The sequence below is a fragment of the Mesoplodon densirostris genome, chromosome 14, assembly GCF_025265405.1.
Source record: "Mesoplodon densirostris isolate mMesDen1 chromosome 14, mMesDen1 primary haplotype, whole genome shotgun sequence".
NCBI classification, from domain to species: Eukaryota; Metazoa; Chordata; class Mammalia; order Artiodactyla; family Ziphiidae; genus Mesoplodon; species Mesoplodon densirostris.
The window spans coordinates 7,021,408-7,036,159 of record NC_082674.1 but is presented as its reverse complement, the minus strand read 5'-3'; the positions used below and the strand labels follow the sequence as shown (position 1 = coordinate 7,036,159).

Genomic DNA, 14,752 nt, shown 5'->3' with positions numbered 1-14,752 from the left:
GTGAGCACAGCTGCTTGCAGGGCCTTGCAGGATTAGATGAGACGGCACACTGAGGCCTTTAGCCCAGGGTTTCGGATGTCATTACTGTGGCAGCACGGAATGAAGAGGGGCTGGTGGTGGCCCGGGCGGGTGGGACCCACCAGCTCTTCTCGGCTGGGACACCGCTCACTCCCACCCTGCCACCAGGGCTGCACCCACCACACCTGCTTCTACTACTGGCAGGGGCCCAGCCCCCCATGTCAACCCACCAGGCTTTGGGAGTGGGCAGGTCAACTCCAGGCTCCCAGGGTGGCAAACACCACTCCGACTGCCTCACCCAATAAATCCACTGCCTGGGTGTTTATAAACGCAGCCTTGTGTGAACCGTGCTGGTGGACTTCACACGTCACCCCACACGTGGACAGCTGCTGCGGGCTTACAGGTCACATTGAGATGTGCTGTCCATCTGACCCTCACAACAATGCTGTGAGTGTGAGCCTGTTCCCTCCAGCAGCCAGACAGCTCTGGGGGCTGCCCTGCTTTGCTGGACTGAGCTCTCCTTCCAGGGGCTCCCAGCCAGCGTGACGCTCAGGCTGCTGCCTGGTTCCCGTCTGGGGTTGACAACTGACAACCTGTCTGATGAAACTCTATGGGTCCCTTCTGATGGGCAGTGGGGCTGGACATGTGTCAAGGTTTAGGCAGCTCCAGTAATCACTGTGGGACAGTCAGGAAGGGGCTAGAGATGAACTGGACCCTTTACTTTTTAAACGTATTATCCACTTGTCCAGGGCTCTGGGTCTCGTCCCCTGAAGGTCGTCCCTCCACAAGCTCAGGTACAGGTCTGTTCTGGGCAACACCACATCCCACGGTTTCCTGGAAGGAGTTCACTCTGCCGGAGCGATTCCCCCACCCCCTCTTTTTTTGGGAAAGGCTAAGGCTTTTGGAGAAAAGGCAATGAACTTAATATAAGAATGCATTTGGCATTCGTGTTCAGAGAGAGGGGCTTCTTATACTCCCGGAGGACAGGGCGTGCATGAGGGCCCTAAGTCACAGGAGAGAAAGAGTTCTGGACTCTGGAAGCAGACGCAGACCTGGCTGCTCCCCGCTTCCCGCCCATGTATATCTCTCAACACCCCCCATATCCATCTGAGGATTCACAGGCCACGAGATGGTCTTTGGCTTCCCTTTCAACAAATTCATCTGCAGATGGTGTGTTGCTCTGAGATAAAGCCAGATTTAATCTGGAAGTAAAATATTAGCTTATTTAAGTAGCCACAAAGCTAGGACTTCACCTCTGACTCGTTGATTCATTATATATGTATTTCCCACCACAAGCAACATATTGTGGTGGGAAATACAAAAACGAGTAAGATGCAATTCATTAGAAAAATATGTGTAAATACCTCGGTACAATGTAAAGTGGGATGAACTGCTTTAAAACAGAACTAAGTGCTACAGGAGCACAAGAGCCCAGTGACCAATTTCAGCTGAGGAGGGATCCAAGTAGGTGGCATTTTGCCATCACGTTGGTCACCTGCTCTCATTTTGGAAAAACAAGAGGGGGAGGAATAAACGTCCTTTTCATTTGTGCCAAGGCTGGGGGGCGGGGAGGGGCCCCAGTGCAGATGGAACGTTTACATCCAAGAGTCTCAAGCAGATGGTATTCATTTTTTCAGAATCATCTTGCCCCACAGTAAACAAATTACCTGCTTTTATAAAATGCCCCTGGTACTTGGAAGAAATTAGTTACCATATACTGTGTTCAAAGTTGATCAGTATTACAGCATTTCGGGAGACCAGTCCCTTCAGCGCGAGAGCAGGCGTCCGTTAGACAGTAAGTAACGTGCCGCAGTGGGCCATGATGTTTCCTGTCCTAAGCAGATCTTCTCGTATCCCAGGAAGAGTCAGCTCTCCTTGGGGTAACTCTCCCACTGACACCTGCCCCGAGAGGACCCTCACTTTTCAGGGCAGGTGGAGTCAGCTCCTGGCACGTGTGCTGCCCCATGGCCCATGCCCACGGCGGGCAAGCAGGGCTGCCGACACCCGCCCGGTGCAGGATGTGTGACCGCTTCACCCCTTCGCATGTCCCAGCGACTCTGCGAGGTGGGGACGGCTGCACCTCTGTTTCTCGTAGAGGAAAAGGGCTCAGAGAGGTGGACGAACCTGCCCAGGTCCCACGACCGGGAAGGATGCAGCTGTCTGTGTCCCGTGCTCCCTCTCCAGGTCTGGGTAAGGACACAGATTCGGAACTCGGATCTTCATCAAGAGAGGACGATCCCTTTATAAGCCCTGTGCCTGGAATCTAACCTCGCACCTCGTCCAATCTCAAGGAGACGCTTCCCCACTGACATGTGCTCCAGGGCCCGGACGTGAACTGACTCTCACCCAGCACCAGCGCACGTGCGCTCACCTCAGACGCCGACACCTGCGAGGGTGTGGAAGGCACACGGGACCTGCCCGCCCTTTAGTCTCTCTAAGCTCCCTCACCGCGTGAAGTCACCTCACCCAAGCACAGAAGAACACAGATCCTGTGACCTCAGCTTCCAAAGACCGGCCCCCCACAAAATGTCTCTGCCAAGGGCCGGGAACTGCACCTGTCTGCAACGCTCTCCCAGCCACCGGTCCTCCCTGTCCCCGCCGAGCCCCAGGGGGAGCCCTGCCAGCACTCCTGTCTCGGGCTGCTCCCAGGGAAAGGCTGTCTGGGTGAAGGAACTTCCTCCTCCCCCTCATCACCTGCTTCTCACGTGGCTTCCCCGGCCCAAACCCTCTGACCCGGGCTCGCCACTCGAATGCTGCTCCTCTGGACCGGGCTGCTCCCTCCGGCCCCGTCTGCCTCACCTGCACGGCACTACAGCGGGTAAATCATCCCAGCCCTCCTGCAGCAGACAGGCACCGGGCAGGCCTGCAGTCTAAGGGGGCAGGCCGGGCACTGCCCTGACCAGCTCGCTGGTCTCCCACCCGCCTCCCTTGCAAGGACCAGTGTGATCTGGGTGATTTATGATTTGGTTAGACTGGCGGGAAGTACCCTCGTGGTCAACTCTGGCTCAGCGGGCCAGCTGGACGCGTGATGAGGCACGAAAGCTTCTTGATCAGGATTTGTGTCCACAGTAAAACAGAAACAAAGAAAAGCTTTTTGAAGGAAACAACACCCTCGACATTTGCACTGGGAAACAGAACGGGACATAATCATGTTGTCTAGGACAACCGACCCTCCCTGCGGCTCAGAATTCACACTGAGAGAAGGCAGGTGGGAGAGCGACTCCCCTGCCCTGAGGCAGAAGCGAGGTGGTGCCCACACACCACCAGCAGAGGGCGCCACTGAGGACTCCCTCCGCCCCCGCCCCCTGGCAAATCCACTTTCCTCTGGCTCCTAAGAAAAGCTGCCAAACCAAGTTTCTACTTGGACATCCAAAAAGGTTAAAGTGACTTTATAAACAACATAGGCTGATTTCTTCCCTAAACAAGCAACAATCTATGCACCCAAGCTTGTTTATCCCCCTGCCTCGGGCGGGGTGGGGGTGGGGAGCCGGGGACAAGGCCAACCTTTGCTCAGAAAGCGAGAACAGCCAGCCCCACACTTACATGTCACTGCTCGGGTTGGGTTTGATCGAGTCCTCAGCTGGAAGGCAACACTCCATAATCTCATTGAAGCCTGCATTCCCAATATTCTTGGCAAGCTGCAAAAACAAAAGTCTATTTCAGGGTACTCAATTATTAATACCTTCCACTGCTACACACGACTCACACAGTTGATGGTTTATTTAATGGCCACTAAGAAACAAAGCAATAAAGTGGTTTGCCTTTAATGAAGCTGGACAAAACCCAAACCCCAAAGGTACCCATAAAACTAGAGATAAGAAACAGCATGCCTCTTACAGAGGAGTGTTCTCATAAAACGTGCCCTAGATAGAATGCCTCCATGGACAGGGAGAAGCAGTAACTCCGCCCAGCTCGAGTTTCTTTCCTTTCTCCCCACCCCCCAAAAAGAACCTGTGCTCCAACTGAAACAGATCTAACAGCCTTTACTTACACCAACGAGGGGGTGGCTCATACAGCAGAGAGGCCGCTGGGCCAGGAAGCCAAGATTTGGGTTCAAATTGTGGTCCTATTTCCTGGCTTTGTGACCACAGGCAAGGCAGTTTACCCGAGCTTCAATTTTTTTTTAAATTAATTTATTTATTTTTGGCTGTGTTGGGTCTTCGTTTCTGCGCGAGGGCTTTCTCCAGTTGCAGCGAGTGGGGGCCACTCTTCATCGCGGTGCGCGGGCCTCTCACTGTCGTGGCCTCCCGTTGCAGAGCACAGGCTCCAGATGCGCAGGCTCAGCGGCCATGGCTCACGGACCCACTTGCTCCGCGGCATGTGGGATCCTCCCAGACCAGGGCTCGAACCCATGTACCCCACGTTAGCAGGCGGACTCTCAACCACTGCGCCACCAGGGAAGCCCCGAGCTTCCGTTTTTTAATAATAAAATGAAGATACCTACCTACCTACCTTGCCAGGTTGTAATAATGATAAAACGGGATAATTTCTGTAAAAGCATTCAATAAACTAGAGCACTAAAAGTGTATCTGTTCCAACATAAGGTCCTTACTTGCCGATCAACCTTCTGACTTGTCAGAAATGAGCAGGTTTTCACCAGTGCTCACGGATACAGGCACTATGCTGGGTGCAGAAGGCACGAGATAAACGCCAGGCCGCCCTGGCACGCTCCTGAACGGATGTGCGGATCTGGAGTGACCAGGATCCTTATCAGCACCCAGCTCAGCACCTGACCGAGACAGGACTCTTCAATATCTAATGAAACAAAGAAACCGAATGGAAGCACTGGGCCCAATGCTTTGGAGAGAACAGTTTCATTTCCACATAGAAAACGATGCTGTGGGAGCAGCAACACTGCTGGTGCTTCTGCCCTCGGTGAGTCACGTGGACACAGGCTGAATGGGACTCTCTGCGAGGAAAGGCGGAGACCCGGTGGCCTCCTGTCGCTCCAGGGGGACCGGCTGGAGCAACAGCCAAAGGGGTCTGGGCCAGATAGGGCCGAACTTCCTGGTGGCGAGTAAGAGGGGACCTTGAGGGAGGCCGAAGGACAAGGGAAACGCGCAGCCACAGCCTGACAAGCGGGTGGGAGCCTTCCTAAGTCTCCCCTGGGCTCAACGAGTGGACAGAGCTTCTGGAAGCCCCGAGCTCTCAGCAGCCCTGCCTTGGGTCCTCGGTCCTCAGCCCTGGCCCCGGGGCCTCAAGGCGATGTCAGGTGGCAAAGCCCCAGGCTGCCTCACTGCACTTTCCTGGAGACGGGGCTGCCCGTCAGGGTGGTGCAGAGCAGGGGGCCCGGCGTACCGTGGAGCCAACGCCCCGACGATTTCGGGGGCACCTGGTGCCGGATCCAGGCTGCACCTCAGCGTCGGGGCCCCGGTTTAGAGCCAGGCCCACGCTAAGGCCCCACCGTTCAGTGCAACGTGGACACCATCCCGCACCCCAACCTAACTATCTGCAGGGCAGTGACAGGACAAGCCACAGCACCTGCCCCCGGGAGCCCCCCGGTCTGCAAGCAGATGGGAGGGGGCGCGAGGAGGAGGAGGATTCCCTGGAATCCGAAAGCTGCTCCCCTTCTGCTTGAGCTTGGCTGGCTTACTAGGGGACAGCTGGACTGGGGAGCCACCACGGCCGTGCATCACACTCGTCCAACATGGAGAAATATGCCGCCTCACAGCGTCACCAGGCTCCAGAGGATAGTTCAGCCTGCAGAGAACCCTCTGGAACCATCAACAAAAGCAAAGCACCTGCAGATGGAGGCTGCAGGGTCACGTCAAGAAAATGTGCGGTCCAGCAGGCCGCGCGGGCAGGAGCCCAGGCAGCAGGAGGGCTGGTTCAACAGCCCGGACACACACGCCCTCCGCTCTCAGAGCCCATCCCCGGCACGTGGGGCTGCACTGAGGCTGACAGGGGGCCCTGGGGTGTTCAGGGGCCGCGTCCTCAGGGAAGCGAGCCCCAGGACACGCGCGGAGCCCTCGGGCAGGCTGGGCTCCGGGCCTGGCACATGGGCCTGCTCCAAGGGGCTCGGTCTAACGAGACAGAGGTGAACGAAAATGAAAAAGAAGGGCACCGTGATGCGGGCTGGACTGAGTGCTATGGAGACGGCCAGGGGCCGGCAGCAGAGCAGGGACCTGGTCTAGACACCTGCTCCCCCACACCCCGAATCTGAACGAAACCCTGTGTGCGTCTCCCTCACCGCACAAGGCGCCCTGAGGACGGGGACCAGGAGTCACACATGCCTGGAGACCTGCAGCACCAACCCTTGAGGGGCCCCCTGAGCCAGAAAGAGGCCATAGGTTTTCTCTAGAAATTGTTTCCAGAGTTTGGGGTGAAGATGGGGAACCTCCTGTGCCCTGTTTTCATGTTTCCAGATGGAGGGTGACCAGTTCCTGTGACATTCTGTCTTCCTCTGTTTTCACGCACCCGGAGGAAAGAAGCGGACAGCGAGAGAGACGACTTCCCTGCCCGAGAGGCTCAGAAGAACGGGCGCCCCCAGGAGGCAGCATCTGGTGGGTGTGCCGCCCTGCAGGCGCCTGGGGCTCGGCTGCCTCCACACGTGTGGACCAGGTCGCCGATTCCGCTGTTTTCAACCATAAATCAGACCTTCGCTCTCTCAAGCGGTTCCAAATGCATGCAGGGAAACGGGGTGTTAGCTACTGGGCCCCCTCAGGTCCCAGGCGGCTGGAAGGCTTGGAGCACAGGGCACATCTTTAATATACAGGTGGATAAAAAGGCCCGGGTCAGTGAAGGAACCTGACCCTGGTAGGCGAGCTAAGAGACAGCAGTGAGCCCCCAGCTGCTTCCTCCAAAGACCGGAGCACGAAAAAATATCCTGTGGTGCGCAAAAAGAGTCGCGTGTCGTGCTTCACCTGCGCCTCTAGGCATTCTGCTTTTGGTATATTTGACAAAGTATATAATATACTCCTTAGTAAGTAGTACAAGTAGTGCAAGTATAACTATACATCACATACATGTATATGTTTTGGTGCTCAATTTCGTGATTTAAGAAAAAAGAACAGAACACAGGCTCTGGCCTCCCCTTTAAAATGGGGTTCTTGTTTAGGTTAGAGAAGACAAAGGACCGGGTACAATGCCTGAAGCATAACAGTCACTCAATAAATGGTAGCTGGTTCTACATTTCTTGCTGCTCTTTGCAGCCTGAGTGGCTTCATTCTGGACCCAGGTGAAACCACAGAATGATCTGTGAGGAAGCTCTTGGTTTCTGAGGGCTTTCCTCTCCACTCCCTCTCTCAGATCCAGCTGTCGGCTGGTCTGTTTTTTATTTAACAGCTTGTTAACGACTTCATGAGGAGGCAGGAGAAAGTCATAAAACAGGCCCGAGTCAGTAACATGTGCTCCTGGGGGTTTCGGACCCTATTCTTTGACGGAAGAAGGTTTTTAAATGACTGACTCAGATTCAGTTCCATAATACTGGAACTTCCTTTACTAATTTCACTTACGATGTGAGACTGATCATATGATACAAGGACCCTCGTACCAACAATACTGTTTTATGTAAGACCTGAAAATCAGAACTGAAATAGTAATCTTCTATGTTAAGGAGGAACTTTATCTTTTTAAAATTTATGCTTATCAGGAGGTTTTCTGAAAGCAGATTTGCTTTAAAATCTAAGGATCTTAGGCTGGTGCATGCTAGAGTAGTTAAAATGGCACAGCTTCCCTGAACTCTAATCAAATTAATACTTCAATTACCCCAGTTTCTTTCCACTGACTAAGAAGTGATTCTAGAAGCAGGAGGCAAAGGGAAGGAAAGATGACTGCTGACCAGCCACCTTCACGGATGCTGCTGAAACCCACTCGGTTGACATGGGAATCAAGCATGCTCTGAAACAAAAACAAATTAAGAAGGAAATGGTGAAACCGCCACGACGTACCATCAGGGGAAATTGTTTACAAACCTCAGGCCAGAAAATACTTTATGGAATTAAGCAAAAGACTTCTGTCACGAGGACCACGGTGAGACCATATGGGGGGACAGGAGCTGCACTTTACGGGGTGAGCATCTGTCTATTTAGAACACAGTGCCAGCCAGGAAATGAAAATCCCTGCTCGTGTATCTGCTGCCTCCAGCGGGCCGTGCAAAACCCCCTCTCCTGTCGCAGCACATCCATGTGTGTGGCTCTGTGACTCTGCTCTGGAAAGCAGCCCTGTCCGGGCTGCAGCCTCGGACGCGACAGCAAGTTATCTTCCAATTCACCCTCTTACCTCTTTGATAGGGTACAAGGGGTCTAATTAACATGTGCTGCCCAAGAAAACGTATTCTGATGAACACACCAGCCCAAGACCCTGGTGTGTTTGTGAACCTGAAAGGTTCACAAACAGAGCAGTCACCCCGGTGGGGCCTCCCTGAGGATTCACACATTAGGACACGCAGATGATTTTTCTGGAAGGATTTTGTTCAAATCATCTTGGAGGAGAAGGTAACAACGATAATAATAATAGCTAATACTTTATAGTTCTCACTATGTGCTGGATGTAATTCTGAACACACACACACACAGTGTGTGTGTCAAGCCTTCAGGAGATCTTTTGTTCAGGCATCTGACTAAGCAAAATAAAAGAACCAGGTGCTCTAAAAAGGCTTGAAATTCTCATGCTTTACAAATGGTACTAACAACACCTGACAACACCCTCCACCTGTTGCTTAACAAACGGCTGAGGAATAAGGGTCTGGAGGTGGTGTCATGCCCGCAGTAACAGGGTTGGGGTGAGAGGGGGAGACGTCTGCCTCCTGTGAGTGGCCAGACAGGTGAGTTCAGGGGCAAAGAGAGGGTGGGAATAAATCCCACGTGATTCAGGCCTCTGCCCTTTGTTTTTCTGATAACCACTCAGAAAAAGTCTTAGATAAGGGAGAGTTTAAAGCTATGGCAGAGATTAGACATCAGAAATATCTGCAGATCTTACTTAAGCAGCCTCTTCCTGATTTCTCCATAATGGCTGAGAGGTGGTCAAACTTTGAACGCCTAGGAGAATATACAGACAGAGATACAGACGGGAGGCTCCAGGAGAAGAAACAAAGATCTGAGCCTGGCATCAGAAGCCAGCTCATCTTTTCATCGAAATGGAAACATTCTCCTTCCAACCGTCTCTGGTGTTTCTCTGTGCAGTAGGCAGTAGTCTCAGGCAGATCATCAGTTAAGTTTCTGAGACACATTTAAGCAGGTATAACAGATGTGTCAGGATCAGGCTCCTACCAGCTTACACAAGCCAGCTGTTAAACAGCCGTTATTAAAAATTACATTATGTAGGGCCTCCCTGGTGGCGCAGTGGTTGAGAGTCCGCCTGCCGATGCAGGGGATACGGGTTCGTGCCCCGGTCCGGGAGGATCCCACATGCCGCAGAGCTGGGCCCGTGAGCCATGGCCGCTGAGCCTGCGCGTCCGGAGCCTGTGCTCCGTAAAGGGAGAGGCCACAACAGTGAGAGGCCCGCGTACCGCAAAAAAAAAAAAAAAAATTACATTATGTAAACTCATGATCAAATAAACTATACTAGGGAAGTGCCTGGTGGTCCAGTGGTTAGGACTCCCCGCTTCCACTGCCGGGGCCCAGGGGCCGATCCCTGATCGGGGAACTGAGATCCCATAAGCTGCGTGGTGCAGCCTCAGAAAAAACAAACAAAAAGACTGTACTAAAAACAAAGTAATACTCAAAACTCATCCCTTCCTATTTTACTATGCTGTTTCGGAAGTTGTATTTGTGCAGCAACCTTACTACATAATGTGTGCGGTCTTCCCCACCGCACACCCAGCTGTCCCCACGATGGCCTGCAAATGGTCACGGTGGCAGCATTTACGTCACGTGACGGCGACTACGAAGCCGGGCTTTCTTCCCCCCCAGAGAGCTGGCGGCTAGACATCTGTCAGGCATGAGGATGGGGAATGAGGGGGGACGGCCGTGATGTTTAAATGCTCTCCACAGGGAGAGTCCTCAAGGGTTAAGAGTGTGAGCTCTGGAATCAGATTAGAGAGGCCTCCACCCCAGACCTGGTGCTTTGATAACTACATAACCTTGGGCTTGTTAAAACATTCTAAGCCTCAGTGCCTCTTTTGTAAAATGGGGATAATACACCAGGGCCACAGGGAGTGAAGAGCAAAATGAGCTAAGACACCACAAAGTGCTCCGCTAAGTGCCTTGAGAAGGGCCTCGTACAAAATCAACAATTATTACCTTCAGCATAAGCCACTTCACACTTCCAATTGTTTTTTAAAAACCCACCAGGGCAGTACAGCAACTGCGGTAGTTTACCAGTGCTCACTGAGAAGTAATTTATGTTTCTCTGAAAATATACTGTGAGAATTTCAAATCCATGCCATCACCAATTACCCAGGATACCGCCCCCACACACACAGCTCTATGATGGAGGCTGTATGCGTTATGACATTAACGATAACTGCAGTGTGTAACCAAGAATACACTGCTTGGGTCCCGACAAGGCTAGCTTAGCTGTAAACTTGAAGTACTTCATCAGTGATGCTACTAAAACTGGGCTACCAGAATCCACTCTAGTTTCTCCCAGCTTTGTCTCTCAAGACCGTAAACGAACTCCTTGGAAAGACAGGAAGGATTTGACAAGATAGTTCTAAATGCATTACAAGTTTAGGCACGTTGGATCCAGAATAGTCATCGGTACGACTTACGGCCCCCTGAGAGATCTACTGACCACAGTAATTGATTTTCTGCCAAGACTATTGCTCTTGACATTAAAATCAATGGCAATCAATATCCACTTAATAGTCACTGTCCAATGCTCAGCCACCTCAAGAAACAATTTTGAATACTACCTTCTAATCGGCAGTTATAGACTTTGAAAAGTCCGAAGAGCTCATGTTTTAGGCGCCCCAAAGCACTGCCCATGTGTGATATGCTTGTTCCTCAGTGGGGCCAGTCTCAACGCTCTGAAAGTCACTTTACAGGAAATGCTTCAACCCCCTAATACACTGCATGGCTTATGTGTTATCACCCAACCAACAATGAAACACTTTTTTCTTTAGAAACAAAGGCAGTAGAAGCAAATACCAGTATCTCTCCCAAAAGGCAACAATAAGAGACAGAGGACAAGTCCACCGGAGGCTTAAGCCACGTAGTGACCGCACCGCAGACTCGGCAGACGACTCAGGAAGAATGAGTCCTTTACTGTCTCTGGGCTATGGGTTCTGCACCTGCTTAATGACTGGGGTGAACTGGACTCTGCCACCATCCTATTCCAGAATCTCATACCAGTCTCAACGCTCCTTTATAAGTTCAATTCATTTTATTCATTTAAGGGTAAACCTTTGGGGCTTCCCTGGTGGCTCAGTGGTTAAGAGCCCGCCTGCCGATGCAGGGGACACGGGTTTGTGCCCCGGTCCAGGAAGATCCCACATGCCGCGGAGCGGCTAGGCCCGTGAGCCATGGCCGCTGAGCCTGCGCGCCCGGAGCCTGTGCTCCACAACGGGAGAGGCCACAGCAGTGAGAGGCCCGCGTACCGCAAAAAAAATAAAGGCTAAACCTTTGTAGGACTTCTTGGCGGGCCAGTGGGTAAGACTCCGCACTCCCAACGCAGGGGGCCTGGGTCCGATCCCCAGTCAGGGAACTAGATCCCGCATGCATGCCGCAACTAAGAGTCCGAGTGCCATAACTAAGAAGTCCGCATGCTGCAACTAAAGATCCTGCAGGCCACAACTAAGACCCGGCGCAGCCAAAAAAAAAAAGAATAAAGTTTTGCAACCCTCAGCTGTAATACTAGTAGCTGAGGAGGAGGAACTACCAATGAGTTTCTAATTGCCCAAATCCACTTGGCAATATCAACAGCTACCAGCCCAGCGGAATTTTAAGAAACGGATTCGAGTACCAAAATGAAAACCTAGCTTTCAGATCATTTGTTTTCCCTCCAAAATCAAGGCTTTGAAACGTACCAGCAGCTCAGACGTTCCCAACACGTCTAGCGTCAGGGACTGCATCCTGGAGTAGTGGACCCCCAGCTCGCGGTGGATCCCAGAGCACTCGATGCAGGTCAGAATGCCCAGGTTGGTGGAGAGCCACGTAGGATCTGCCGAAGAGAATGGGGAAAATGGGAGCTCGTAAGGGGAGGGCAGGGGTCAGTACTTTTTTCTTGCGTAGTTACTGAACATGGAGTTCTGTTGCATCATCAGCATTTTTTTTTGGATCCTACATGCAGCTGGAACCCTCGTTCACCATTAGTTACCACCAATTTACACACGATACACACACGTGCACGTATCTAGTCTCCCTCCTCTTCCTAGGGCTCCACCTCCCCATCCTTCCATTCATTTGTTAAGCACTCCCCAGGGGCAGGGCTGTCCGTACAAGAATAAATAGGACACGGCGCCCTCTAGTGGCCGAAGGTCCCTGGATACAGACCACCCCCATCACCAACCTGATGGTACCAGCAAAGGGGACAAAGCCTAGCACCACACGAGGGACGGTCTTAATACACGTCTGTATGTCAAACATGCTAATAACCGGCAGAGAACACCCACTATGTGCTGATGCCATGCTCTGTTCAGCACAGAGTTGAAGCAATTATAGTAGCAATAATAGCTCAAAGCGTGAGAGCTTCAGAAATTACAGGTGTTTTGCCTTAATTTCTCATTTAACACATACAAGAGCGCCTGGAGGCACACAGGGCAGGTGTCTTCACCATCTTGCTCAGAGAGGTGAAGGGCCTTCCTTGCTTGAGGCTGCAGAGCCCGACCGCAGCCCTGCCTTCATCTGGGCTCAAACCCACACCCGCACCGCATGTTTACTTGCCCAGCGAAGCCTCCTAGCCAAGTGCCAGAGTAGGCACTCAAGAAATGCTTAACGGATGATGCTGAATTTACTGAAAACACGGAATTCAAAATAAAACATTCTTGAGGACATGATCACAGCCCAGAAGTACAATTCTCTTTAGAATTGCTTGCTGCCCTCAGAAACTCATAGGAGGCAAATATTGCAACCTTGGTCACTAGTTGATTGCAAAGTTATTTTTTAAATGTTCAAATTATAAACATTTTATCTGAGTTCGGAAATGCTCCTGGGCACTGGTGTTTCCACTTCACTAGACCTATTCTACCGAATCGGCTGTGTCACGCTTTTGGTGGGTATGAGTGTACATTTAGACTGCTTTATATCACTCAGACTGTCTTTTAGCATTTTAAAACAAAAATGTCATAGCTTTGATTCCTTATAAGTGTTTCTGAAGTCCAAGTACTACACTGTCCTCATCTAGGAAAAAGCACAATTCGCTACCTTCACTCCCTGCAGCATCTCCTGCCAAAGGTATGTTTTTAACAGTCCGAGACCCCATGAGGTAATTCCTCAAATTACCCCCAAATACAGCCTCCAGGGTAACAGGAACCCACGGCACATCTCAACTGTCCACTCTATTTTCGTTGGGCCTTTTTAAAAATGGAAGTTGTCACAGAACGAGGGGAACGAAAAGGCACACAGCCACCCTAAGCAGCTCACAGCTCCCCTAACACCGGCCCATCTGAGTTACCGGAATAAGTCAGCTCATTAAACGCTTAAAATACTGGTTGTTAAAATCTACAATAGTTTATGTCCATTGAAAATGAAACCCCAGTAGGCCTGATCAAAACACAGAAATAAACACCTCATTTCACGGAATGTGGCAGCTGGCTGGGGCTCACAGACAATCTCCACTGGTCCCTTCATCTTCCAAAAAGGGAAACTGACATCTAACAAAATAAGTGGCTCTTCCAGGGTCACAGACTAGACAGCGCCATAAAGTTGCTGCAGAAGTTCTACAAAGCGGTACAAAGGGAGGACGGACTGAATCCCGGAAAAAGCCGCAGTTTGGAGCCAATACAATGACCGGATGACCCTGGTTCCACCCTCGCTGTGTGCTTCTGTTTTCATTTCTCAAAAAGCATTTAAACCGTTTCAGCTCTATGGGGCTCTCTCCCCGCAGGCCTGCTCTGAGGGCCCGGAGGCAGGCCTCTTCCCACCCTTTCCCCCACTTAAGTCTTCGCACAGTTCAGTAAGCATCTGTGTGACAGCGTGAGCTCAGGCTGGGCTGTGCTGAACTTGGTGTTTGAAATGAAAGGGAAAATCAGTGACTGGCTTCTGTGAATCGGAACAGGATTTAAACGTCCTAGAGCTGGAGGGGGTGGCTGGGTCACCTGGCGCCCCGCAGTCGCAACACACGTCATTGCCTGTCATCCTCTGGACCTCGGAGATGATCTCCTTTGTCAGTTCTTGGACTATGTTATTTTCTCCCGTATTGTCATCTCCCTTAAATGCATTGTTCAGCGCTTCTTCTTTGCTGTTTTGCAGCACAGACATCCATCTAGAAAAATAACAGTGACGCTGTGTTAAATCCCAAGGACAACTGCCCTTCCAAGGTCCCACCCCCAAACAACTTACATTTGACATTCCTGTTCGTCCTCTGCTTGAAAGTGGTATGTCCTGTCATCTGCACGGCAAGAGGGGTTTCATCAGTTGTGAGCCCGGACAGTAATCCATACACAATTCCAAAAGAAAGTGGTTTGTAATTAACCTCAGGAAGAGTCTAAACTCTGCCACGAAGTCAATGATTTGTATACAACCAAGCACTCCCTCCTGCCCTTTACAAGCCCTGGCCTGGGAGCTGTGGCTTTCTGATGCAAATTATCGAGCCAGCTCCGTTCCTCCATTCAAGTCTGAAGAGAAGCAACTTCCAAAACTGAAGCTCTTCAATGAAAACCATCACTATCCTTTCAAAAGCTTTTTTTTTTTTT

General features: G+C 51.4%; 1 protein-coding gene across 3 annotated transcripts in view; it reads right to left on the bottom strand.

Annotated features, from left to right (window-relative positions):
* The window catches only part of ASAP2 (ArfGAP with SH3 domain, ankyrin repeat and PH domain 2), a 156,977-nt gene that overhangs the window by 21,562 nt on the left and 120,663 nt on the right, over positions 1–14,752 (bottom strand). For all 3 annotated transcript variants that reach the window (XM_060117389.1, XM_060117390.1, XM_060117391.1), the window contains exons 13-16: positions 14,400–14,448; positions 14,156–14,322; positions 11,927–12,060; positions 3,562–3,656 (exon numbers count right to left, since the gene is read on the bottom strand). In XM_060117389.1, the coding sequence (XP_059973372.1) occupies positions 3,562–3,656; positions 11,927–12,060; positions 14,156–14,322; positions 14,400–14,448 (445 nt within the window). The remainder of the gene's footprint in view (positions 1–3,561; positions 3,657–11,926; positions 12,061–14,155; positions 14,323–14,399; positions 14,449–14,752) is intronic.